The 26,196-nt window shown below is 36.8% G+C and overlaps 1 protein-coding gene across 4 annotated transcripts in view; it reads right to left on the bottom strand.

Moving 5' to 3' along the window:
- The window catches only part of fez1.S (fasciculation and elongation protein zeta 1 S homeolog), a 41,672-nt gene extending 29,240 nt beyond the window's left edge, over positions 1–12,432 (bottom strand). For 2 of the 4 annotated variants that reach the window (XM_018227738.2, XM_018227737.2), the window contains exons 1-2: positions 12,015–12,429; positions 5,314–5,648 (exon numbers count right to left, since the gene is read on the bottom strand). In XM_018227738.2, coding sequence (XP_018083227.1) covers positions 5,314–5,621 — 308 coding nt within the window. In that variant the 5' untranslated portion in view covers positions 5,622–5,648; positions 12,015–12,429. Of the gene's footprint in view, positions 1–5,313; positions 5,649–12,014 lie in introns of all 4 variants that reach the window. The other 2 variants (XM_041571314.1, XM_041571313.1) reach the window with 2 other exon arrangements.
- Between the last annotated feature and the right edge of the window lie 13,764 nt (positions 12,433–26,196).

Genomic DNA, 26,196 nt, shown 5'->3' with positions numbered 1-26,196 from the left:
GTCCGCACTCAATTCTTTATGAGACAGAGGTGCAAAATCAATGTGTTTGATACAGAATGATGAAGGATCAGCACACTCTTTAATTCTTGTGAATGAAGTGTTTATTTGTAAAAAAAAACACAGCATTGCATCCGACGTTTCGGTCCCTCCTGATAAAGGTCGGATACAATGCTGTGTTACAAGTCTTACAAATAATCAAAAAAAATGAACGTAATGTGGGCACAGAAACTGACGTTTCGGCACTTTGAAAAAGGCTGGTGTTCCAGCCGAAACGTCAGTTTCTGTGCCCACATTACATTAAATTTTTTTGATTATTTGTAAGAGCTGCGAGTGCTCCTTCTTGAGGATGATATACATAAACGTTTAAGGATTGCCCCCAGGCAGTCGTTCTACATTTTTTTTCGCAGACATGGGTGGCATAAGAGTGGATTGTAAAGAAGCCTAGACAGGCATAAATGCATAACATTCCAATTTCAAAACTGTACATGATGTCAGGCCAAAAACTACAAGCCTAAAAAAATGTAATTTGATGTACTTTTGCCAAACTTGTTTGTGTGGCAGTAAATAAGGGTTGCACTATAAATGTAAATTATTACAGGCAGGATGTTGTTTATACAACAAATAAGGGTATTTCTTCATTATGTACTGAGCTCATTTGAAATTATCACTACAACTGACAGGTTTAGGCTTCTTTATTTTAATATCAGAAAATATAAATGTCAAATAAAGTCCACAACACTGCCAGTTTTGTGCCTTGAAATGACTACAAAGTGAACAATTTAATTTAACCATATTTTAAATTTCCATGCACAATGGGTCTTAAACATTACACACAAACAGATATACCCAGTTTCTTTTTCAAAGGTATAGCGCACCAGATGCATCAATAAAGTCTACTCTTTCATAAAACAGGTGGTCACCCATGTATACATGTGTTGGGTCATCATTAAATTGATCTTTTAAATGCAAATTTGCATTTTAAAAGACTTTTTTTTATTTTTTATTATCCACAAACTGGTACCGCTATCCTTTATGTATGCGGTACCACGCTTTATTTCTACGTTCCATTCCATTTATTTCTTTTGGCTGGAACCACATGGGCTGCAGTATAAGATAGCGTCAGTCCTCCTGTACAGTTAGCATTTTGCAATTTGGTCACACACGTTGATGTTCATATTTTGATGACACACTGGCCCAAACAACTGAGATGAATCAAAAAAAGTTGTTCCTTATAGTTAACGACTGTCTGATGACCCTATTCATGCACTGATTCCGACTTGTTTTAGAAGGAGGCTACACTCACACAGATACAGAAATGTGTAAAACACCTTTACACGTTTGGCTATCATTGGTTACATTATTTGCAGGCAGTGCAGGCAGCTTCCTTATTTGGTGGATGCTGCTACATAATGGCAGAATGCTGATTCTGATCCTATATGCAGAGATGGGGTTCTAGAATTCAGAAGGCAAAAACAGAAAGGGAAATTGAATAAATAAATTAGTAGTAATGTTTTTCAAATAAGCAGTGTTGGTAAAACGGATGTGCTCATTGGACATTACATTTTCTGTCTCAAATAGCAGAATTCACAAACTACACACAGTACATTATAACTATTTAGCACACACTGTACATTTGTTTTTTGTTTTTTTACAATAAAACATTTTTTGTATAGTATATACTCATTTTATTTTTGATTAGCCTGACATAATCCTATTGGTAATGCCTGAGAAAAGCTCAATGTGAATGATTGATGAGAAAACATAATGCAATTTTCTTTTGCTGGACATTGCATGCATCCTGTCTTTCTGCACTACCCATTGGTCAGTTTCAATATATACAGATTTTTTCTACATTTGTAAAAAACATGAAAAAAGAAGGACTTGTGGCACTGTGCTTGTAAATGAGCCCCCATAGCCTTTTCACACTCATGTTTGTATCTCAGTATCTCAGTCTCCGTTGCCTTAATAACATATCTTTTAACAAACATTTATAAAAGATAAAAAAAGAACATATTTTCATTTAAGGGGGACTGGTTTTGCATTAAAAAAATCAACTCTAACCAACTTTACAATATTATATTTTTTTTTTCTGACTCATCCAACAACAATGAAGCAAAATCTAGCTAATTAACAGACCTCTAGAAGAACAACTGACCTGCTAAATTGTTTCACAAGTCAGAAATAGAGAATAAAAAGGGATAAACAAATTCTCTTTTCAGCTACTAATACATTTACATTTTTCTAATCAATGCATATTGCTTCGTTGCTTAGATTTCTTTCATTTTGCAAAATGCTGTTTATATGGGGGGAGTGTTCCCTATGAACTCAACAGCATTAGGGCAGAAGCAGCTATCACTGCCATGATGATGTACAGCAAATGCATCATCATAGAAACTCAGATGGCTGCTGAGAGGCCCAAAGCCCACCTGTGGAAAGCAATGGCTATAACTTCCTATGCAATTATCTGCTGTGTGCCCTTCCCCATATGAGGCTATTTGTCATATTTTGTCTAGCAATTTATCACAGTCAATTAGTCTGAATGGAATAGATTTATCTAAATAATAAACCAATATACTAAGATTACATTATAAAACATTTATCACATTGCAATTCTCCACAGTTTACAACAATGCAATGCAATGCAAACAAACAGACATCCCTTTTGTCAGGCTCTATCAATAACATGTTACTGTAAATGAACTAATGAATGTTTTACAATTACTTATTAATAAGCCATTCCACTGACACCGATAAACATTATCTGTAGAATGTTTGTTAAATATATATCCATACTGTTTTTATTTCTATTTGGTAGTTTTATGATTTCTCTGCAAATGTTTCATGATTCACTTTTGCTAACTCATGCAGCAATTAAATATAGATAGTGCTAATTGGTATAGGTCAAGATAAGGATGGTCTGGGGCCTACTTGGAAACACTGTGGTTATCAGGTAGATCAGTCCAAACTTGTTTGCACTCCAACATTATTTAATTTATGCATAGACAGCCAAGAAAATAAGAAGAATCAAAGTTATAGCTGACAAGGTTAAACAGACTGCATTGATCTTTAATCTCTAGTTTTTGATCAAATGTGTTCAAAATTTGACATTTCTTGTCCATATCAGCAACTTACTCCTAGCCAATTTATTTTATTAGCTGCTGTATTTTTACCACTTCAGGCTGTTTCATCATTGGCTGGTTTCCATTAAGCAGTTACATAAGAATTGCCAAGCATTTGGTTACAAAAATCAATACTTCTGAGTCATGCAAATAATGCTTTGGAGTGGTCTAAGGATGTACTTTCCTTAGATTCACCACTCTCCAAAAAATCTCTCAGTGGCATGGCATACCTTGGGTAGTAGAAAAGCAACCTTGTTCAGGGTTAATATGTTCTTCAAAGTTAGTGCATTGATTTTCCAAGAAGGTCAGAGGAAGTGTTTGTGTTTCTTTGTACACAGAGGGATGGAAGATCTCTGTTAGATGCACTAAGGATTGGTGAAGTGAAGAGGATAAATGGGGCTCGGGACTCTTTAAACTGTAATTGGTAATTAGAGAAAAGGAAGAAAAGAAGTGCCTTATCTTGTTGGATGTAGGAAGCTTCAAAGCAGTGAATCTAGAGAAGGATGTGGCAATAAAGAAGCCATAGAAAGAGGAGAAAGTGTCTGGGACACTGGATCAGTAGTGGGAAATCTGAATTTAAAATGTACAGTATTCCTATGATTAAAGGGTCTGTGTTAATACTTTGGTATATCCTTTATTCAAAGGAGGTCATGTCCTTTACATATGGAAGTGATTCACTGGTTTAGCTCAAACTGCGGCTCAAAGGATATTACTATTATTATTACAATTAATAGTACCAATTTTTGAATTGAACTGATATAGAACTTGGCATTTATTACTGGACTGTGAACTATCATAAAGACAAAAAACATTACTGCTAACAAGTGACCTTCAAAACTCCACTGCAGTGAAAATAAGGTATACACAAGCATATTATTGTAATCTGCCCAGATTGTGCCAGAAGAATGAAAACAGCACACCCTCCTGATCCAATCATTTGTGATAATACTAGCGAGTGTGTATGGGCCTATTTGGCCAATACTGAACACAGTTTGGGAGGGTGGGAAGCAAATTTGTCAGTGATCTGGCTGCTTTACTATGAGCGAATGCGTGGCGGGCTTTAGAGACCAAAAAACTCCCCGGGCGCCATTTACAAAAATACACAAAAATCACTCTTTGGGGGGTATTTACTAAAACTTTTCAGGATTTATTATATCCCAAGGCTGCTGCTAAAAGGCCGAATTTGAAAATACTCCATCTCAAACCTGTCAAGGTCATGTAGAAATCAACGGCAGATGTCTCTTTTACAATTTGAAGATATCATGATCTGCCCTGGGTTTCGTACAATAGTCTGAATAAATTGTGGTTTTCGGACGTCAAATCCAAAACAATTTGTACGATTCAAAAATCTTTTCACGATTTTATCTAGTCTTTTCCCACACCAAATTTTTTTAGTTATTTTATTGATAAATAAAGTAAAATTGTTGGGTTTGATTGAACTTGTTTAAATAAAATAATGAGAACATTTGGAGTTTTAGTAAATAATCATCTTTGTGTTTGCCACTTTTCGTCCATATGCAGAGCATTTTTCATATAATTGTAGCACTTTACACTGATTGAAAATTACAACAGTCTGGCTGCTAGACTGTGGGAAAATATGTTTGTCATTACTTTGTTATCTTTTATTGTACATGGGCTTATAATTCAGTGTCAGTTTCTTAAAATTATTATAAAATTCTAAAGTTCTAAAGTACTGTCTCTTTAAGAAAAAACTTTGACCCCCTAGTTCGCCACCTAAAAGCTACCAAACCCAATGTTAGCCTATGGGGAAGGTCCCCATAGGCTTGCCTAACTTTTTTTGGTCAAAGGATAATCCTTCGATCGTTGGATTAAAATCCTTCGAATCGTTCGATTTGAAGGATTTAATCATTCGATCGAACGATTATTCCTTTGATCGTTCGATCAAAGTATTTGCGCAAAATCCTTCGACTTCGATATTCGAAGTCGAAGGATTTTCATTCCCCAGTCGAATATCGAAGGTTAATTAACCCTCGATATTCGACCCTTGATGCATCTGCCCCATACTGAATAATAAAACATGTTGAAATATGAAGTTTGATGGTAAATAGATCAACACATAAGTGCTTAAAGCTATAGACATAAAGCTACCCTAGATAGTTAGAAGAAAATCATATAATGATGGCAACTGTGGCACAATTTTATGTGTGTTATTATTTTTATATCTGTCACTTACTCTTCATCCCTGATGTGCTCCTCTTCCTCTTGAATCTGTAGTTGATTCTTTACAGGTGCCAAGTTCTCAGTTTTGGCATTATAATTCCGAAAGCAAACATTAAGCTTTTCATCAAACTCGTTCACAAGATCTTCCATAGATTTGAAGCTGATTATTTCAGAACTGAAGTTTTCCAGCTCTGAGAGAGAGGCATCCTCAATGAGTTTTGAAGATGTCATGTACATTCCCCGAGATCTTTCTTGGCGTTCTTCAGAATAAGACCGGATGTCATCAAACTCCTCATCTAGGCACACCAGAGGGGCCTCCATCTCAAAGCACTTTTCCGTTCAGGTTGCCTGTACAAAAAGGTGATGTTGAAATTTAGCCTTTAGTTTTTTTTCTGCTTTTTTCATTATGTGTTTATACATACACAATGCACACAGCTGGTTAATTTAATACAAGATCATAACATTTTCTTTTACAAAATACAATTTTACAAAAAATAAAAAAAATGAAGGTAAAGTGACTGAACAAATTCAGTTTCCTGAGATTGTACTCAATGGATGGGTGGCCGTATTAATAGAACACCTAAGTGTATGAGTAGAAAAAAAGTGCTCCTAGTCTCAAAGCCTAAAAGGCTGCAGCTTGGGATCTGTTTTAACAGAGGGCTTCTCAGTGGACTGTTGATTTATTTTGTTTGTGCTTAAACAAACCAGGAAGTAGAATGGGACTTTACTTTCAATTACAGATTTTGCCACGCCTATTCAAGCAATAACAAAAACCATACATATTTCTTAATTAAAACAAAAGAGAAAAAGTATGTTGGGCATAAGTCCTATTTATAGAAGTAATGTTAAAAAGGTGGTATACTGTCCCTTAAGTAGGGGGCTCTGGTAGGTTGCATGTCTGTGTTATCAAATGTTATATTTGTTTCACTGTGTATCCAGTGCTGTATTTACAGTAAGTCCATGCTTAGCACCGGACCTAACTGCGTCCTAAAACTTGCGGAAGTGACATCACTTCCTCTACATGTGCCACAAAATGCCTAGTGACCTCTCACCCTCCCCTACAGATCTGCTGCCACATTTAAACAGATAGGATCTTTTCCCTGAATCCAAAAAATCAAAAGGGCTCCTTTGAAACAAAGTCATTGGCAAAATTATAAATGACAAATTATCACATATAACGACAACGCCAGGCTGTCCAACTTTGGACTTTCCACCTGTTCTCAAAAGGGCCATATATAAAAGAGCTTAGGGCTCCTTTATGACTGCTGAAATGTAAGCAGGTATTGCACCTAAACACGTTCCATGCACTGTATCTGTATTTGTATTTGTAACAATGTCTGTGCCCAGTCTGTTCTCATCAATCCCAACCGAGTGCACCCTTTGATGCAAAAGTGCCACTGTCATTCAGTGGCTAGTAAAGCAAAGTGTTCTCTTGTATATTAAAAACATTAACTTGAGGGATGAAAACATTATTGTGCCTCTTTATAGATCCTAGGTAAGGCCTCAATTGAGAATGCAGCACGGTTTTCTGCCCCTGTCCAAAGACATGCAATTAAACTGGTAAAAAAAATTTAACGTATCAAAATATGAGAAAAGACTGTCAAGGATGCGAAGAGGACAAAAACAAAGAGGTCAGCCCTTTAATTATTGAGGATTTTAACTTTAATTTGAAGCAGCGAAAGGTGGTTCATGGTGAGGGCAGTGAAGTTGTGATAGCAGATTCTATTAATGCCTGTAAGAGTGACTTGGATTACTTCTTGAATAATCATAAAATCCACAGCTATATTGATTTTAGGATTTAGTTTAGTATACGTTTACAGTCTATATGCATGAGTGCATAGAGAGGTCTATGTGGGTGATACATGTGTGCCGGGGATTGAAATAATGTATTTTTGTCTTTTTAAAACACAATCCGCCTCCCATACTTGGTCTAAATAACCAAGGAAATTAAAAAATATGAAATCTTTATATAGCAGGGCAATCCAGTGGCAGCAGAGCCCCGCCCCCTATAATTTTATGTTGTATAAAACAAGCACATGTGCACTTTTTAATAGCCACAAGGAGACTTGGGTGTTGAGCCTGAGGTAAGGGGAAAAGAGCTTCAACGCAGAGACCTGCCAATAAAGGTGGATTTATATTTATGCTAAACATTAACCACACAAGTTGTGTTACACTGCAAAACACCTCTGCACATGTATTTACTAAGCCAGTATTGTCATGTGTCATATGAATTTTATTTTGTACAAATATAACTTGCTCATCTCATGTCTGCCTAGGAAATGCAAGCAAATCCTAGCTTTCGATTCCTAATGTTTGATACTAAATTGCCTTGCATTCCATGGAATGCAGTGTAACACATTTTAAGGCATCTTAAATATCACGTCTGTGAAAAATCAGCCCTGATTTGCACTTTGCAGCGCTACTCAACTGTCCCCCTGCAAGACCTAAGGTCTACTCATAACTTAGAAAGTAAATCCCAGTGGGAATTATAACATAGCACAAGACAAACCTGGAGACCTATTTATTTGTTTGTGTATTTGTTTACTTGTTTATTCTGATGGAGTTCATTTCAACCTTAAATAAGCAAATTATTAGTAAGCAGCTTTTGGTATTCTTAACTCACATTTCATTTTAGTATTGCATAACCTTATGTAATGTATATATCTGTCTGACTCTTGTTTCATTATTATTCCTAATGAAACGAAGTTAAAAAAAATCAGTCCAAGCTATGGCAAGATAGTCAGTATATGTGTCAGTCAGTAGTATACATGTTTATGTGTAGTGTAGTAATTGTCGTGCTTGTATCTTGAATCACACATCTCAGTCAATTATGTCTTGTATTTGGAGGCAAATTAATTTACAATTAGAAAGCTTTGTTGAAGACTTCTAGGATATTGCCCAGTTCCGTTTGGAGTATTTACTGTATATGATTGTATGAGAAAGGGTGTAATCAATATTTTGCATTATCAGAATGTATAGTGCATGAACATAATTCAGTGGACATTTTACATTAACAGCATGGGTTGATATGTTTTAGATCCCTAATTTTATTTATACGTATGCTTGGCTCTTTTGCTATGAAACATTTTTAATATATTCAGTAAGTATGAATGTATGTCTTAATTTGTTAATATTATTCATTATCTTATGATTAACAGATGTTTTGTTATTGCTTCATGTTTGCCCTTCTGCTGCTGTCTACCTGTAGGTTATCTAGGAATCTAGGAGTCAGTTCAGAATTCAGCTCAATTCAACATCAGTAATCTTTAATATTCAGCTTGACTAAACCCAAAATGGCACTGATGTGTCTTAATAACATGTCGCTGAAGACGTCACATTTTTAATTTACAATGCCGTTTATTCATTTAGCTCCAATTTGAATATGAGAACCTGTGTTTCTATTTGGTTTGGTATATAGCCAAATAGTATGTATTGGATTTGATATATAAAATATTTTGTGCATCTCCTGTTCTCTGGTGTATGGTTCAGTAATCACTATTTCTGTAAATTAATAAATGAGGACAAAAATAACAATAAAATGTTTACAAGGAACAAGAACACTTCTAGTTCAGAAATATTTTTAGTGTATCTTGCATGCACTGCATATCTACCCATCGATTATCAATAAAATAGTGAAGGCCATTTCAAAACCTTAATCTGTCCATTGAGGTTATAATATCTCTTGTAAACCAAACCACCCTCAACCCTGACCAAAGCTATCACCATAAGACAAAATAACTAGATAGCAAAATGTTAATATATAGTCCACATTATTAGCAATATCTGTGTATGCTGAATAGTTATATTATTCTATTTTTGTCAGCCAACATATAAGGAGTCCAAAAGTTATTACTATTGGTTATAAATTACTTTAGGTCATTCATATAACAATTTTCTTAGCTAAATGAGAATGATGTGACTTTCAAATCAAAAAAAGAAAGGTTCTTTATTCCTTTAAAGTAGTGCTACACAAACACACTCACCGCTTTTTGTAGTGTCGGGTGCTGACCGTGACTCTGTCTGCCCAGGTCTAATCCATATGTAAGAACATATTTCAGCAGCACTCCGATTTTGGTGAAAAAAGTGTAATTTTATTTGTGCCTCAAGCACACTTTTTTCACCAAAATCGGAGTGCTGCTCAAATATCTTTTTGTATATGTTCTTAATTTCTTTGTTATCCCTTCAGCTTTTCTATTCCTTACCCTCTCTCAGACAGATAACTTACTACAAGACTTGCACCCCTCCTTTCCCTTTATCTTGTTTATACTTGGCTAAACTCAGGCCATTACCAAACCATGAAGCTTATTGTTAGAGGATCAATGCTCCTCTGTATGTGCAATGTCTCTCTAAAAGATCCAAAGGAAAGAACATTCCATTACATCCTAGCATCTGGGTGGAGGATAATGAGAGCTGTATGCAATTCAGCAGCAGGACAATTGCAATCGGACCATACCGCCATTTCTCTTTCCTATTTTACAGGATGCTCTACCAAATAAATCACTTACATGTAGTTAGATAATGGCATCTGGTATCTATCAGTAATTAGAGATGTAGAGCTTGTCTTTGCCTGCAGCAGCATATTTATAATTGATTACAAAGGAAAATGTTTCTATCCTGTTTCTATATGACAAGCATTGCTGATCTTTTTATTAAGTACTGTTGTCTGCTTTGTTACTAAAAGGCCTAAAAATCTACTTTGCTGAATGACACACCATGTGATTTAGTTTGCAAACTTCTCTTTAATTGCACTCAATTGACTTGGGTAACAAATAGTTGCTTATTTAAGGTCACTGCCAGGCATACAAAGCACTGTTTCAACTGCACAGATACTGTAATTTAGTTATAAAGCACCAGGCCAAAGGGCAGGTGTCCTGCCCATGAACTGGCTCTGTTACACATTGCTCCATAAATAAACATACCATAAATGTTGCATGTGATGCAGAGCACAGAGACTCCAAGACATGCTAAGCTAAGTAGACCACGTGGCCTCCAGAAAATGTATGTATCCTGCAGGCTGGATAATGAAATAATAGTTAATTGATAAATAAGGCCTCTTAGAATTGCAGGTACTGTATGTATTGAATAGCAAATAAAGTCATATACTGTACAACTACTGTAGATATCTGTCACTCTTCATAATCAGAGAGAGAGTCATAAATGTTAAATTATATTTTACAGTTTTCCTTGAGATGGTCAAGTCAGCTAAATGTAACCAAGTGACAGTAATGTCTTCCACATTATCACAGAATCCTCAGAAATATTCAGTAAATATGTAAAAAGCCTGCAGTTCAGACATAAGTTTGGTGGACAATATCCACTTTCCACTGTCCATTCAATGTCTGATGTTCATGGCATGTGCACTACCATTCCACCCACACTTGCAGCACATTGTGTGTGCACCCCACGGACCTCCTAAACTTCTAGCACTCTACTCCCCCATATATATTTAAACATATACCTAGATCAAAAACGCATGTGTTTTTTTAAAAATAATGTACCCCCCTACTCCAGGATACTCTGTAAGAATATTAAAACAATAACTTGGAGATTCCATGACTTCTAATATTCTTAAATTTCAAAATATTGGTGCAGTATGTCGTATGTTTGTAATATAATTTTCTGGGTGGCTAATATATATATATATATATATATATATATATATATATATATATTTAAAATATTATATAAAAATATTTATCAATGTGGGCCGAAACGTTGGATGCACCAAGCACCCACAAGAGTATATACATGAACAGAGTGCGGGTACAGTTTGGAGTATTATTTTCACTATGAAAATATTGGACTATTTCACTAAGCATTCAAAAACAATAAGAAGCAATAAGAATTTGGTCTCCCTAAAAAAAACTTTTGAGATGACAAGAAAGGTTTGCAAGTTGTGTTCTTCCATCTCTTGCTTGTATAAAAACCTGTCTGGTCCTGTCCCAGTACATCTATGCTATAGAGTCCTATCTATCCTAAGCATGCAAGTAATTCTCCACTATTCTATAGCAGCTAGATCTTATTACATCAGCAGTTATAGGCCATTCGCTTTGTTCTAATCTATTTTAATAATCAATATGTGGTTTGGTACCAACAGTAGTAATAATAATTTGCTATAAAATGAGCAAACGGCCAGTGATTATTATGTATACACTAATGAATACCTCTGGGCATAGTGAAAAAGACACCACAACATAATCATCCGATTCCTTTGGATACGGTTGTTGGTTGTTTACATAGAGCAGCAGTAAGTATCTGCACTGTGCACTGTATTCATCTCTTGATCTAGCAGATTTGTAAGCCAAGGTGCTGCAAAAACTGCTGAATATCCTCTAGGGAAGTGCTGACCTGATTGATACTGTCTACTACTGCAGTGTATATGCAAAGCAAATGGCCTTCCCTGCATTTTTTGGAAATTACTATTCATGATTTAATTATGTCATCATTGATGTTTCAAATATCTAAACACACAGCATGAAATTATATATATATATATTTATATAAATATGTATGTATATATATATATATATATATATATATATATATATATATATATATATATATATATATATATATACACAAATATGATATGAGCTCAGGGCTTTAGAATTTAAATTCTCCCTGTCAGTAGCAGGAATAACTGTGCGTTACCCCCAGCATATATCAAAACAGACATACAAAGCAGTTTCTTTAAAAGTGAAAAAAAATAAGCACCTGCAGAGCGATGACACTGGTGCCAGTGGATCCCTGGAAGGAGATGGAATGCAGTGATGCAATGCTCTCCCTAGCTGAGCATCCTATTCCATGGACAGTATCCAGCAAAGCGGTGATGTTGGGGGCAGCTATTGCATTCCCAGTAATAGCTGCTGAAAGCATTCAATGGTGATAATGGCCGATCTGAGCCCGTCTCTGCTAGAGAGGAGTATAGAAATCCAGAGGCACAGCCCTGCCTCAGCTGTTCATGAATATTCATATCCTCTGGAATACTGTTGACAACTCTATAGTCACTCCCACAGTACGCAGAAGCTTCTCTCATGAGATAGGCAGGCTCTATATCTAATCAGCATGAATAACAGAAGACAAAATCAGTGAAACGTGTTTAACGCATTCACTGGCATCAGAACTGCAATTGTCCTGAATGCTCAGAGACAAAATAAAAGGGGGAAGGTAGAAAGGCTGCTGAGGAGCTTGTCATTATTTTGGCACATGGTGCATGGTGATGGTCCTGAAGGCTTGTTCCCTCCTCCCACCAAAAACACCACTATTAATTATGCATATACATTTTTCATTAAAAAAAAGGTTTCTGGGATTATTGTTACAAAGGATGTATTTTAAAATATTCATTTTCAAGACATGTTAGGATACATAACCCTGTGTATGGTTGTGTGTGTGTCTTGAAAAATAATATTAGTCCATCTCATTACATGTGTACTTATTTGCACTTCCTACTGTCTGTCTTAAACATATGGTACCACATAAACAGTTCTGCAGAAAATAAAATATTAAAATGTTGCCAAGAGCATGATAGGAAAAGCACTTGGAATGATGCGTTTGAAAGTGCCTTTGTTTACATCTGCTAGCCAAGAAACTGACAATTTTGCAGCAAAAATTAAGGGTAGTGATTATTTATAAAAGGAAGCACAACATTGTGGGCATTAAATGTGATTCACAAATATTCTTGCCCTAACAACCTGGAGTTTATGGCGCATGCACACAAGGAGACCCTCATATAAACACCTGCCTTGATGAATTGTTATTTCCAGGGTACTGTGGTATTGTGCCTACACACAAATTTGACTTATGGAACTGTATGCTAACACTGTTTCTGGTAATGCACACACTAGTGCTCTAGAAATGACGTCCTTCATACCTGCTGTACATTGTTAGTAAAAAATTGGGATTTGCATGAATTTTAGCTATCTTTTAGGTTTTCAGTAGTTTGTACATTTATACAGGGGAGCTGCTGCTCTCTTCATTAGGTAGCAGCCTGCAAATTATCAACGCAATTGCCTTCGCTGTACCAGCACTTCAACACTATTAAATTAGAAGGGTGAGGGGGGCAGGATTGCTGCACCCACCGCAGAGCTTTAGCAAGCAGGGGGAACTCTTGCAATTAAACGTTAACGTGTACTTACCCCTTGATGAAGCTCTGTGTGCTGGTGAAGTTTCAGTCCACTATTACATTGTGAGGTTGCTGAATCACTTACCATTGACCACTATTGGTTCATGGGAGGCAAAGGATGTGAGAGCACTTCTGAATGTACTGCACCCTCTAGCAACTTTTCTCCCTGGTTATGTGTAATGCATGTTACCAATGTGTCATCTCTACCTGTATGTTTCTTTTCCCCAGGGATGATGCATCCCACAAATTCCAATACACATTAAAAGAAGTCTATATATAAAGATGGATGAGTTTGTGCAGGGCCAAGCCCAGAAACTAATTTTTAGGTCCACTTCAAAGTTTAAAAAAGGTACTGAGGTCACTAAACAACACAAACATCCTTAGTCATATGCTCCTCATCTCTGGTCAAAAAAAATGGACTGTATTTTCTGTTTTGAACAGTAATATTTTTTTTTATGCCATTAGAGTTAATTTACATCGGCGAATGCAATGGCAATCTTGTGCTTTTTATATCAATTATTAAACATCTCCACAAAACCAACAATCATCACAATGAATCTGAAGCCAGGAGTAGGAAAACTGTTTCTTAGTCATATTTGAACACTGCATTGTACGCTTGCTATGCACTACAGAAGAGTGTCTATTATCTGTTTTCAAACATTTTTTCCAAAAAAATATTTGAATTAAAGTGTCAGCATGGGGGCCAGAATTGCCCCTGACTTTATTAAACAAACCTTATACAATTTTTACAAGCTTATAGGATTTCTTACCCACACTGCATTGTTTTTCACAAAATCCAGGACCATTGTGGTCAAACAAGGTGCATGTTTGGAGGCAAGTTCCTTTAATTAATTGTCTCAAAATGTGCAATATTTGTGTTCATTTTTAGCATGATTGCCCTGGAGGATTGTATTAGAGTGTTACATGGCCAGGTAAAAACTGCTGACCCCCTGAGACAGCAACTTTTTAGGACATGTATGAGGTTCTTTCTGTGGCATACCCGACCAAGATCTGGCCAAAAATACAGCAGGCTTGAAAATCCCTTGAAAAAAAGGACCACTCACAGCATTGATGCAGTGTTCCTAGTAAAGATTGCAGTGTGTCCCAAATATGATCCAATTCTTGGCACAATGGCTGATGATTAAGAGCTGATTGTTGGGGTACCTCACCAAACATCTGAGTATTAAAAAAGGCAATATATCACCTTTTTAATCACAAAAAAAGGTATAGTTTTTGCTATTGCTTGAGCAACACAGGGCAAACAGGTAATCTAAACTCTGGTAACCAAACATCAATTTTCCTATTTGCAATGCTAAGATAAAAACAGACTTTGTGCGACTAAAACATATATTCGGTCCAATCCCTATTTATTGAACACATAATGAAAAAGCAATATACAACCCCGTTAAATTGTACTGTTTTTTGTAGCAAGTAAATTATTTTTTGTTTATGATTTTTGCATGTTTCAAAAATTATTCTGCATCTCTCCTGTATGTAATTTTGCTTTTTAAAGTTAAGTAAAAATTCACAGATCCCATATAAAGGAAACAAAAGGTTTATCATAATCATATAAAAAGTCCCGAAACAAAACATTCATCACCAACATTTGCCAAGGCAGGATCTTAATGTTAAGAAGAAAGCAAGCACACTGGCACACAAGACTATTGTTGCCGGTTACCCCATGCAATACTTTTTAATGCGGAAGTGCAATGTTTCTGGGCACGCCCCTTTGTCAAGCCCCTTTGTGATGCTTGACAAAGGGACGTGCCCAGAAACGTTGCACTTCTGCATTAAAAAGCATTGCATGGGGTAACCTGCAACAACAGTCTTGTGTGCCAGTGTGCTTGCTTTCTACAGATTACTGGAGGCTGCCGTTGCCTCTATCACAGAGCACCAACCTACAAATTAATTACCCAGCATGGGTTCCTTCTACGGGATATTAATGTCATCTATACCAAAATATGCGTTTTCTATTAAGTCATTAACCTCTTGTAAAACAAAAAACACAAAGAACTATCCACTATAATATGCTGATTTGCATAAAAAAACCTAGAATGCTTACTGTAGCATCCCACAGCCGTTTATTGTTTCAGTTGTTGCTATTGTCTAACTCAATTGCCTTTACATTCTTATATATTCTTATTGTAAAGTTCTCCTTTCAGATGGCCTTACACAGCACAATGCCCCAATAACAGAGAAAAAAACATGATAATGAAGAAGGCCCAAGATTAGTTAATTTGGATTACACATTGACACTGTGTCAAAACAACAAAACCTGCAGAAAAACTTTACTTACCAAAACAATACATGAACTCAATTTACTAGGAAATAGCTGAGTTAGTGCCTTCTGCTTTCTTCAGCAGCCCAATCCATCATATTATTTTGGTGTCTTCCATTCTCAAAACTAATTTAGCTTCTATAATCCACTTTTGAATAACATAAATATGCTTGTTATGTAATCAGAAAAAAAAGAACACTCAGACATGGTGGCTGTTACAAAAAAACAGCAGGTGTTAGCAAGATAAAATTGAGTTGGTCAACAACAAGTAGTGAGAGCTTCCTTCTATATCAAATCCGGATTAAATGTGATTATGAAGGGAAGTAGTGTTGCAGTGTAGCTTTATTAAGTGGTAAAATTAAACACTTGCAAAAAAAAAAAAAAAATCAGAGAAAAGTCTCAGTGAGTTCTGGCAAAGATCTGCAGCAGAGAAACAACACATGTAGTGCTTTCCAATAACTAGAAAAAATATTAGAAAGTGTAACTTTACAACAAAAACATCTTCCCTATCATTATAGTTAGGATCTGTTTCAACGGTTAACTTGCTCTCTGTATCAAACAATGATACAGAGAGTTCAAAATATTTTTTAGAAAATGTTAAAAAATGCATTTGAGATGCTGTAGATTAAATGCAATCTTTAAAAAAGCTATTACAACATATATTAAGGAAGTCTCTCTCTAGTAATACATACAATTATATTTAAATTGTGTTCCCTGTGAGATGGTTTTTACCCACTCTTTCTATGCGTTGTCATATATTGCTCAAGCCATTTGTATTTTTCCATTGATTTATTTGGTTTTTAACTCTAACCTGGTTTTCCACCCACCACCCTCCTCTAATTACAATAGATTCATTACAGTTCGCTTGGGACATGCAAACTTTACAGGCCACTGGCTCATCAACATAACTTGAGTCCATGCTAAGACCTAGGAGCAGATTTATGAAAGGTCGAGGTGAATTTTCGTATGAAAAAAATTTGAGCTATTTTTTGTGTACTTAGACTAGGGAATAGTCCAAATTTGATTCGAATTTGAAAAAAATTAAAAATATCGAATATCGAAATGTATCATGTAGGGGCAGATTTATCAAAGGTCGAGGTGAATTTTTGAATGAAAAAATTTGATCTTGATCTTGTAACTTTTTGTAGTTCGACTAGGGAATAGGCCAAATTCGATTAGAATTTGCAAAAAATGTAAAAATTTGAATATCGAAATTTAACATGTACTAATACGGACCTATTTGATCGAAAACTGACTTATTTGACCAAAATGACTTATTTGACTTAATTTCGCTTGGTCTTTTTGAATTTGGATTTCAACGTTTTTTCAATCATAAATTCGACCCTTGATAAATATGCCCGTACTGTCTTCGACCATTCACCATCTAAAAGTTATTATGTATCTCGCTTATGTACCATTACGTAATGCCTTATGAGACTTTCCGACTTGCTATTACAATTCTGAGCAAAGTCTGCATATATTCAGGGTTTTATATAATTTGGCTCACTGTAGTAGTCTTTGAACTACCAGTGCTTGAATGTTGTGACTTTCTTTCATTGTTTCATTTTGGATTTTCACTGTTGAATTTTGAAGGAAAGATAAATTGCTCTATTTGATTTTCCTACAATGTGATGTGATCTCTTTCACAGACCCTCTCTGCCATGCTAATGCAGTTTCCATGGTTACCAAGAGCCAGCATTCCCAAGGGATTGAATAGACTTGAATGATTTTGTAAGTAATGTATGATGGGAACAAAGGTATATAAATAGCATCAATGCGTGTTTGTGTGTTGGAGAGGGATATCATGATCGGTAAAATAAACTCAAGGACATTATGTCATCTAAAACAACTTTTAGAATTTGTAATATGACTATAAAACTATAGTTTGCTTAAATCAAATATGTTACAGGACTGTGTAGTAAAGTTGAGGCCCTGTTATTCTATGTAGGACCTCAAGCACAAAAGGTACTGAGGTCACTAAACAACACAAACATCCTTAGTTCTATGCTCCTCAACTCTGGTCAAAAAAGATGGACTGTATTTTCTGTTTTGAACAATAATATTTTATGCCATTAGAGTTAATTTACATCCGCAAACGCAATGGCAATCTTGTGCTTTTTATATCAATTATCAAACATCTCCACAAAACCAACAATCATCACAATCAATCTGAAGCCAGGAGTAGGAAAACTGTTTCTTAGTCATATTTGAACACTGCATTATACCCTTGCTATGCACTACAGAAGAGTGTCTATTGTCTGTTTTCAAACATTTTTCCCAAAAAAATATTTAATATCCATAGAGTTTTGACATGGATGGAAAACTTTGTGCAGAATATATCATATATCATATAAAAACTCCTGAAACAAAACATTCATCACCAACATTTGCCAAGGCAGGATCTTAATGTTAAGAAGAAAGCAAGCACACTGGCACACAAGACTATTGTTGCCGGTTACTTCATAGTTATTATATTTACTCATTTTTAGTGTTTAATAAGAGAAGGAATACTCAAAAACTACCCCCAGACAATGTGCTATGATGACAGGGTTAAAAGCCATCTCAGAAAGAAATTACTAGCGCTGTGTCTAACCCACACTGTAGTACCTTTGTGCCATCGCTTGATCTAACCCACATTCTGTGTCCCTTTAAAAATAACTGTTACAAATATGAGGTGTTAATAACACATTTGGCCAAAATATGTATGCTCACATACAATATGTCAAAGCCCATATTGTATGTACCGTAAGTCCTATATTGCCTATTTTTTTTTTTATAATTCTTTATTTATCCATTTTTCAACAAAGAGAGGACGGAGGGTAAGGGGGGGGGATACAGAAAAAAGAAAGGGGGAGGGGGGATTTGGAAATGTTATACAGACGATAAATACATATCAAATAGCACAACAAACCAAATCTAAGTATTATCAACGTGGTTTCACATCTCTCAAAAAGGATCAGGGGAGGGAGATTTGGAGAACATGTATAGGGGAAGCTGAAGAGGAAGGGGGAGAGAAGAAAACAAAAAGTCGCTTATACCTATTTTAATTGACTAGTTACTTGTCGCTTATACAGACAAGTTATAGATCATGCACACCATAAAGCATAGAATATTCCTAAGAGAACAATATGAAGAGTAGGTAGACATTAAATATCATGTTGTGGACAGAAAAGTACTTTTATGTAGTGACCATGGGTCCCAGATGTATTTGTATTTCACATAGGAGCCTTGTTTAATCATCCTGATTTCCTCAAATTTCTTAATCTCTTCCATTTGTACTACCCATTCCTGAACGGTGGGTACATTGAGGCTGCGCCATTTCCTTGGGATTAGGGCTTTAGCCGCTTGAATCATAAATAATAGTAAACGATTTGTTATTACACATTTAGTTTCCGTATTATAATGCATAGCAATCAGAGCCGGTAAATTAACTTGAGGGTGCAGAGGGGTTATTGAGTTAATAGCTGAGAAAATTTCTCCCCAGTAGTGTTGAATTTTAGGGCATTTGAACCATATATGCATGGTAGATCCCACCCCTGTCAAACACCTCCAGCACAAGTCTGTGGATGTACTAAACATTTTACTCAACCTTTGCGGGGTAAAGTACCAGTGTGTTATAAGTTTATAGTTAGCCTCATGTGTTCTCGATGAAACAGAACTTTTATGCATCGATTTATAGATAGCATGCCAAACTTCAGGTTCTAAAGTGATGTGCAAATCCCTTTCCCATTTTGCCTCAGACTTTATCATGTCTTTCCCCCTGGCAGCTAGCAAACCCTTGTAAAATATAGAAACCGATTTCTTAAGTGGGGTAGACTTACGCAACAGTGACTCCCACCAGGTCAACTCCCTTTCCAATGTCTGTACCTTTAAGGAATGGATGTAGTGGGACAATTGGGAATAGCACCATGTGTCTCTGGGTCGTGGTCCGTATCTTTCCCGGATTCGTCCTAGAGACAAAATATCTCCGTTCTGCATAAAATCAGCAATTAGTGAAATTCTGTTCTTTGTAGTAGCCCAGTGGGAAAAAGCTCTGGGGTCTAAACTAGGGATAAAGTCAAGATTCCCGATCAGTGGGAGTAGTGGGGAAGGCCATGAGGATAGCCGGTATGTTAACATATTATTTCTCCATACCTGCAGCGTAGCCCCAATTAATGGATGGTGTAGGCACTCCTTAGGTATGTTCTGGGGTGAAGCCCAGATAGTACTAGCCAAAGGTACTCTAGAGCAATCATATTCTGTTATGCACCAATATTTACCCTTTTCTGTTCCTAAGTGCCACTGATGTATGCGTGCCAGATGCACCGCTACATAATACAGGTACATATCAGGAACTCCCAGCCCTCCCTGCTGTTTGTTTCTGGTTAGGCTTACAAATTTTTGTCTCGGCTTTTTATTATGCCATATGAATCTGGAGAATGCCCTTTCAATCTTCCTAAAAAAAACATTTGGGATTTTCACTGGTAGCATTTGGAGCATATATAATATTTTAGGGAATACCACAGATTTGATAATTTGGATTCTACCAAACCATGTTGTGTGAATTTTACCCCATCTCTTGAGCGACTCATCTAGTTCCAGTAATAGAGGGACGAAATTATACTTATATATATTATGTAACTCACTCGGTATGTTTGTCCCTAAATACTTAACTGTTTTCTCCGCCCATTGAAAGGGGAAATTCTGTTTTATTTTGTTCACCTCCCAGTCTGGAAGGTTGAGGTTCAGTGCTTCCGACTTGTTAGCATTAATCTTAAAATTGGATACCTCACCAAACTTTTTTAGAAGGAGAACCAAATTAGGTAGGGAAATATGGGGTCTGGTAATCACTAATAACAGGTCATCCGCGAATGCAATGGACTTATGTTCTGTCTTTCCAAGCTGCAGCCCTGAGATGTCTTTATTCGCCCTGATATGTGATAGGAGGACTTCCATGACCAAAAGAAAGAGAAGAGGCGACAGCGGACAACCCTGTCTGGTACCGTTGCGAATGGAAACTGGGTCAGAGAGGGTGCCGTTAATTCTAATCCTAGCAGTCGGGCCTTGGTAAAGCGCCAATATCTTTTTAATAGTATAATCTCCTATGCCAAAGCCAATTAGGGTGTGTCTTAAGAAATCCCATGAAACCCGATCAAATGCCTTTTCCGCGTCTGTTGTTAAAAGCATGCTAGGTATTTTTCTTTTCTTGGCTGAGTATATAAGGGAGATTAATCTAGTGGTGTTGTCCTTACCCTCTCTAGCTGGAACAAACCCCGCCTGATCCCGGTGTATTAGGGATTGAATGATATTTTTAATTCTGTTCGCTATCATCTTTGAATATATCTTCAAATCTATGTTGATAAGTGAGATCGGTCTATAGTTCCCACAGAGATGATGGTCCTTCTTGGGTTTGGGAATTACCGTGATGTGAGCTTATTTCGCTTGTTGGGGGAAAGGATTATCTTCATTAGAATGGTTACAGTATTTAAGTAGGTATTTACATATGTCTTCTTTGAAAACTTTATAGTAAGAGGCACTAAAACCATCTGGACCAGGGCTTTTGTTATTGGGAAGCTCTTCTATTGTTTGTTGTAGTTCTAGTTCCGTAAAGGGTTTGTCTAATTGATGGGCTTGATTCCCGCTTAGGCGAGGTAGATTGGCTGTCTGTATAAATTGTTTTATTTTATCTATGTCTTTAGTCGTTAGTGGCGCAGTCTGGATGTTATACAAAGTGTGATAATAGTCATGAAAGCACTGAGCAATCTGCCTTGTGCCCTGCTGTAGTTTTTGGTTTTTATCTTTAATACCCGCTATATACGTTCTACTTTGTTGTTGTTTCAACTGGTTCATAAAGAAGCGGTTGCATTTACTGTTATATTCATAAAAACGTTGTTTAGTACCTAAGTACGACTTATAAGTTTTAATATCTAATAGAGATTTAAGTGCTATTCTTTTGCTGTCCAACTGGGTTTGTACTTGTTTCGCTAGCGTTTGTTTGTGAGACGCTTCTAGTTTATTAATATACTGAATCAACAAATCAATCTCCTATATTGCCTATTAAAATTATGCCTACTAGAAGTCTGTAGTGCATTTCAAATAACTAATCCCGCAGGAAACAGTGTGGTAGTAAGACCATGTTGAATGCCATCAGTAGAAGCAGTAAAGAGGGGAGATAGACTAGATTTAGGTGGTAAGTTGATCAGTACTCTCACTACTCTGATAGTGTTCACCTTAACAGGGCGCCCCACTGTAACCAATTGAAGTTATTCTTCCTTCTACCTGTTCCTATTTTTTTCGACCAATGGTAACACCACAAGCTTGGCCTGGAATTGAATATGGCCAATGGTTTGCGATGGGATAGCTTGAAGGTGGAGCTGGGGAGCCAGATTAGGTTGGTTTGATGGGGGAGAGCAGAGGGAAAAGAGTGCCATTAACAATAACAAGTGACATTATTTCATTGCTTCTATCCTAATTGCTTATGTATATGTGTATATCTTGCTGATGCCCTTATTTCAGTCCGCTCTGTGATGTAGCTGTACAACTGGCAATGTGTTTTTTTTCACTAGTTGTAAGAACCAGGGCCCGCGGTGCTTTCCTGCTTTTCTACCTTATCATGGCATCTATTGTTATAGAAAAATCAGCATTAATGCTAGTACAAAATGGCAGATAAAATTGAAATTCCATTATAGCTGTTTAACATGATATTGCAACAGGCTCCTGTTAAAGATATAAGTGCTGCCGGTTCTATATTAGAATATTTCCCTATATTGCTCAAAATCTGCACACACTAACTTGGCATTAGTACACTGGGGATCAGTTACTTAGGGTCAAGCCACCAACAACACTTTGAGGCATAGCATGGGTAATTGCGGAAATACAGATATATGGTTTTGTTGAGCCTCTTTAACCCATCCAGGGCCGTCATCAGCCCCATACAACAAAATGATCAGTACCGCCCCCCACCCCGCCCAGGGGCCTAATGGTTAAAGGCAAACACAGATGGGAACCCGTCAATAAACAGAACATGCCAAAATTGGTAGCATCATTGTGTGGCAGACAGGCTTATTTCTAAATAGGAAAAATCCCAATGTTTATTTTATTAAAATACATCCCCTTTAAGCTCCCCTTCAGCTCACGGCTCACCATGTGCTTGATCTGTTGTGAAAAAAACACCAGCAGAGAAAATGTGCTGAAGAACAGGCAGCTGTTTTGTGTTTTGTTTATCTCCAGAGAAGTGAGCTGTAATCAGATTGGAGAACTAGTCAAAGGAATCCAATCAGATTTCAGTGTATTCCTTTGGACATAAAATCATATTCTGCACTGAAGGCAAATTAAGTTTAAAGGAGAACTAAACCAGTCCCCATCCAGTGCCCTCTGTAGGCTTCCCCTCCCCACAGAGTCTATTACAAGTGAAAGAATACCTGTTTGTGAACCTGACGTATAGATGCAGAGTAGTGCCATTTTCTGAATCTTTGCATTTTCTTTTGGATTGATTTGCCAACACAAAGCTTGTCGGTGCATTCAAAGTTAAAGCTAATACCAGAGTAAGTTCAACTGCACATGTGCCAGCAGACTCCATGTTGGCAAACTGAAAACCAAAAAATACAGAAGATGTTGCCTGTGAACTCCACTGCACTACTCTACAGGTCAGTAGGACAGTAGGTGAGACTCTGTTGGTAATATGCAGGCAATCCCCTCAGATAGCATCAACATTCCGGGAATACTATGAGAGGTTATACAACATTAACTCCATCAAGAAGGAACAACACAGGGATTCAGAGAGAACATCCAACAATATTTCAATAAAAATAAGTTACCACCCTAACCTGAGACAACCACAGAAGAACTATAGATCCCAATTGTAGAAGCAGAACTCAGAGAAGCAATTAAATCCCAAATCTTTGAACACTTCTTAATTAACTATTGGCCTCACATACGGCAGTGCTGTACAACTGGTGTTTAATTATGCACTGGGTATTGCTTTGCTATCCACAGGGGGGAAGAGGTATATGGATTTAAAGGGAAAAAAAAAATTCCAAAATGAATCAGTTAATAGTGCTGCTCCAGCAGAATTCTGCACTGAAATCCATTTCTCAAAAGAGCAAACAGATTTTTTTATATTCAATTTTGAAATCTGACATGAGGCTAGACATATTGCCAATTTCCCAGCTGCCCCAAGTCATGTGACTTGTGCTCTGATAAACTTCAATCACTCTTTACTGCTGTACTGCAAGTTAGAGTGATATCACCCCCTCCCTTTTTCCCCCCAGCAGCCAAACAAATGAACAATGGGAAGGTAACCAGATAGCAGCTCCCTAACACAAGATAACAGCTGCCTGGTAGATCTAAGAACAACACTCAATAGTAAAAACCCATGTCCCACTGAGACACATTCAGTTACATTGAGAAAGAAAAACAGCAGCCTGCCAGAAAGCATTTCTCTCCTAAAGTGCAGGCACAAGTCACATGACTGGGGGCAGCTGGGAAATTGACAAAATGTCTAGCCCCATGTCAGATTTCAAAATTGAATATAAAATAAACTGTTTGCTCTTTTGAGAAATGGATTACAGTGCAGAATTCTGCTGGAGTAGCACTATTAACTGATGCATTTTGGAAAAAACATGTTTTCCGATGACAGGATCCATTTAAGGGAATGTCTTATTATTTTGGTGTGTTACTACAATTAATATGAATATGGTCTTAAAAGTTCTTGTGATAACATGAGTGTGGTTTAAAGGAGTGGTCAACACAGGCTTCCATTATTGGGCCTCTGCCCTTAGTACCACAGAAGTTGGGCAGCACTGACATACGGCATATCATAAACACCCAATATCATTTAGCCATCTATTCATCCCATCTAGAATGTTAGAAACAATGTAAAGTGCATACCAGGAATACTAGATGCTGGCTACGAGACGGCATTTGGACTCATGAACTTGAAGCTGTGACACTTCTAATTTCAGCAAATGACCCAATATCCCTAGGATTAAAGAATAAAGAATTGTGCTCCATTAGAGATCAATGAGGTACCTACAAGTACAACATTATATGAATGACAGGCCCCCCTCATCTCACTTGTATCGAACCCCGACATTATATGGGTTTGGTATCTTAAAATAGCTGTTTGGAGATGTGAAACAAGAGATGGGAAATTTATATAATATTTGCTAAGTAATAGGTGAAACATATATGAGACAGTGATAGAGGGGGCACTTAGGAATAATCCTAATAATATACCAGTTTGTACCAGAGGGCACTACTAAAAGTGGTCTACTGCTCCAGGTATTAGTAGCAGCTAAAGCAATGATCTTTTACCAGTAAAATTTGTGTATATACTATGAGAAATTATGATAAACAGATTATTCTGATAGGAGCAACATTCCAGAGGATATATAGCGAAGTAAGATCCTATGAACAAGTTATTCTGAATTGAGAAAGCCAGTTGGATGACTGGTGAAACGTCTTCAAGAAAAAAAACCATAGCAAGTCCAGTTGATTTGACTTATTTCTATAGATATACCATGACCTGGATGAATGAGAACTTTCATAAAAATATAAAAAAATTGTACTATTAACCAAAATACTAGCATAGATGGTCTATGCAAACTATTTACGTTGCGTTGTGAATAGCTGCAGCTATTATATTCTTTTGTGTAACAGATAGGGTGCCACCTGGCTGGTATTTTGAAGGCCTGGCTGGTATTTTACTGGCCTGGCCGGCAAAAATGATGGCTGATCCCAATGTTACTAAGGGTTAGTTCACACAAGGAGATTCGGGGAGATTTTGTCGCCTGGCGACTAATCGCCTCTTCTTCTGGGCGACAATCTCACCGAACTGCCTCCTTGTTTCTTCCCATCCGCTATAAAGAGAAGTAGCCTGCACTAAAGCACACGCTGTGCTGCGTTTTCAGAAGTTGCCCGGAGTTTCCTTGTGAACTTTAGCGCAGGTAACTTTTCATAATAGAGGATGGGAAGACATCGAGGAGGCAGTTTGCAAAGTTTTTCGCCCGGAAGAAGTCACCAGGCGACAAAATCTCCCTGAATCTCCTCATGTGAACTAACCCTAATAGTGAAAAAAGATAAATATATATAGGAAGGCTGTTATTTTTTTCTAGAAAAGGTGGCAACCCTAGTAACAGTTGATTTCTGCTTTTATTTAATTTTTTTTGGTAAACCAAAGTATTGATCAGTGTCATTAACTCTTCCAAATAAACCTTTACTCATTATTATTAAGAAATGACAATCATAGATCGCTTTAAAAATTGTATGTCCACATATCTTTATGCGAGATTGATACCTATAGTGAGCAATAAATAAAAAGCCCATTTCACTCGTCCCTAGTTTGCATAAAACGGGTTTAAATGTTTTGGTCATATTGGGTGAAGAGGTTCTGACATCAGCAAATACTTCCAGCAACCAAGAGTTACTGCGATTTACTACTGGCTTCCGATTGTGTAACCAAGAGTTAAAGCGACTCGCCACGCCCACAAGGCATCTACGTTATGTCTCACTGCGCT

This window comes from Xenopus laevis, chromosome 7S (assembly GCF_017654675.1).
Source record: "Xenopus laevis strain J_2021 chromosome 7S, Xenopus_laevis_v10.1, whole genome shotgun sequence".
NCBI lineage: Eukaryota > Metazoa > Chordata > Amphibia > Anura > Pipidae > Xenopus > Xenopus laevis.
This window is presented reverse-complemented; position numbering and strand designations above follow the sequence as displayed.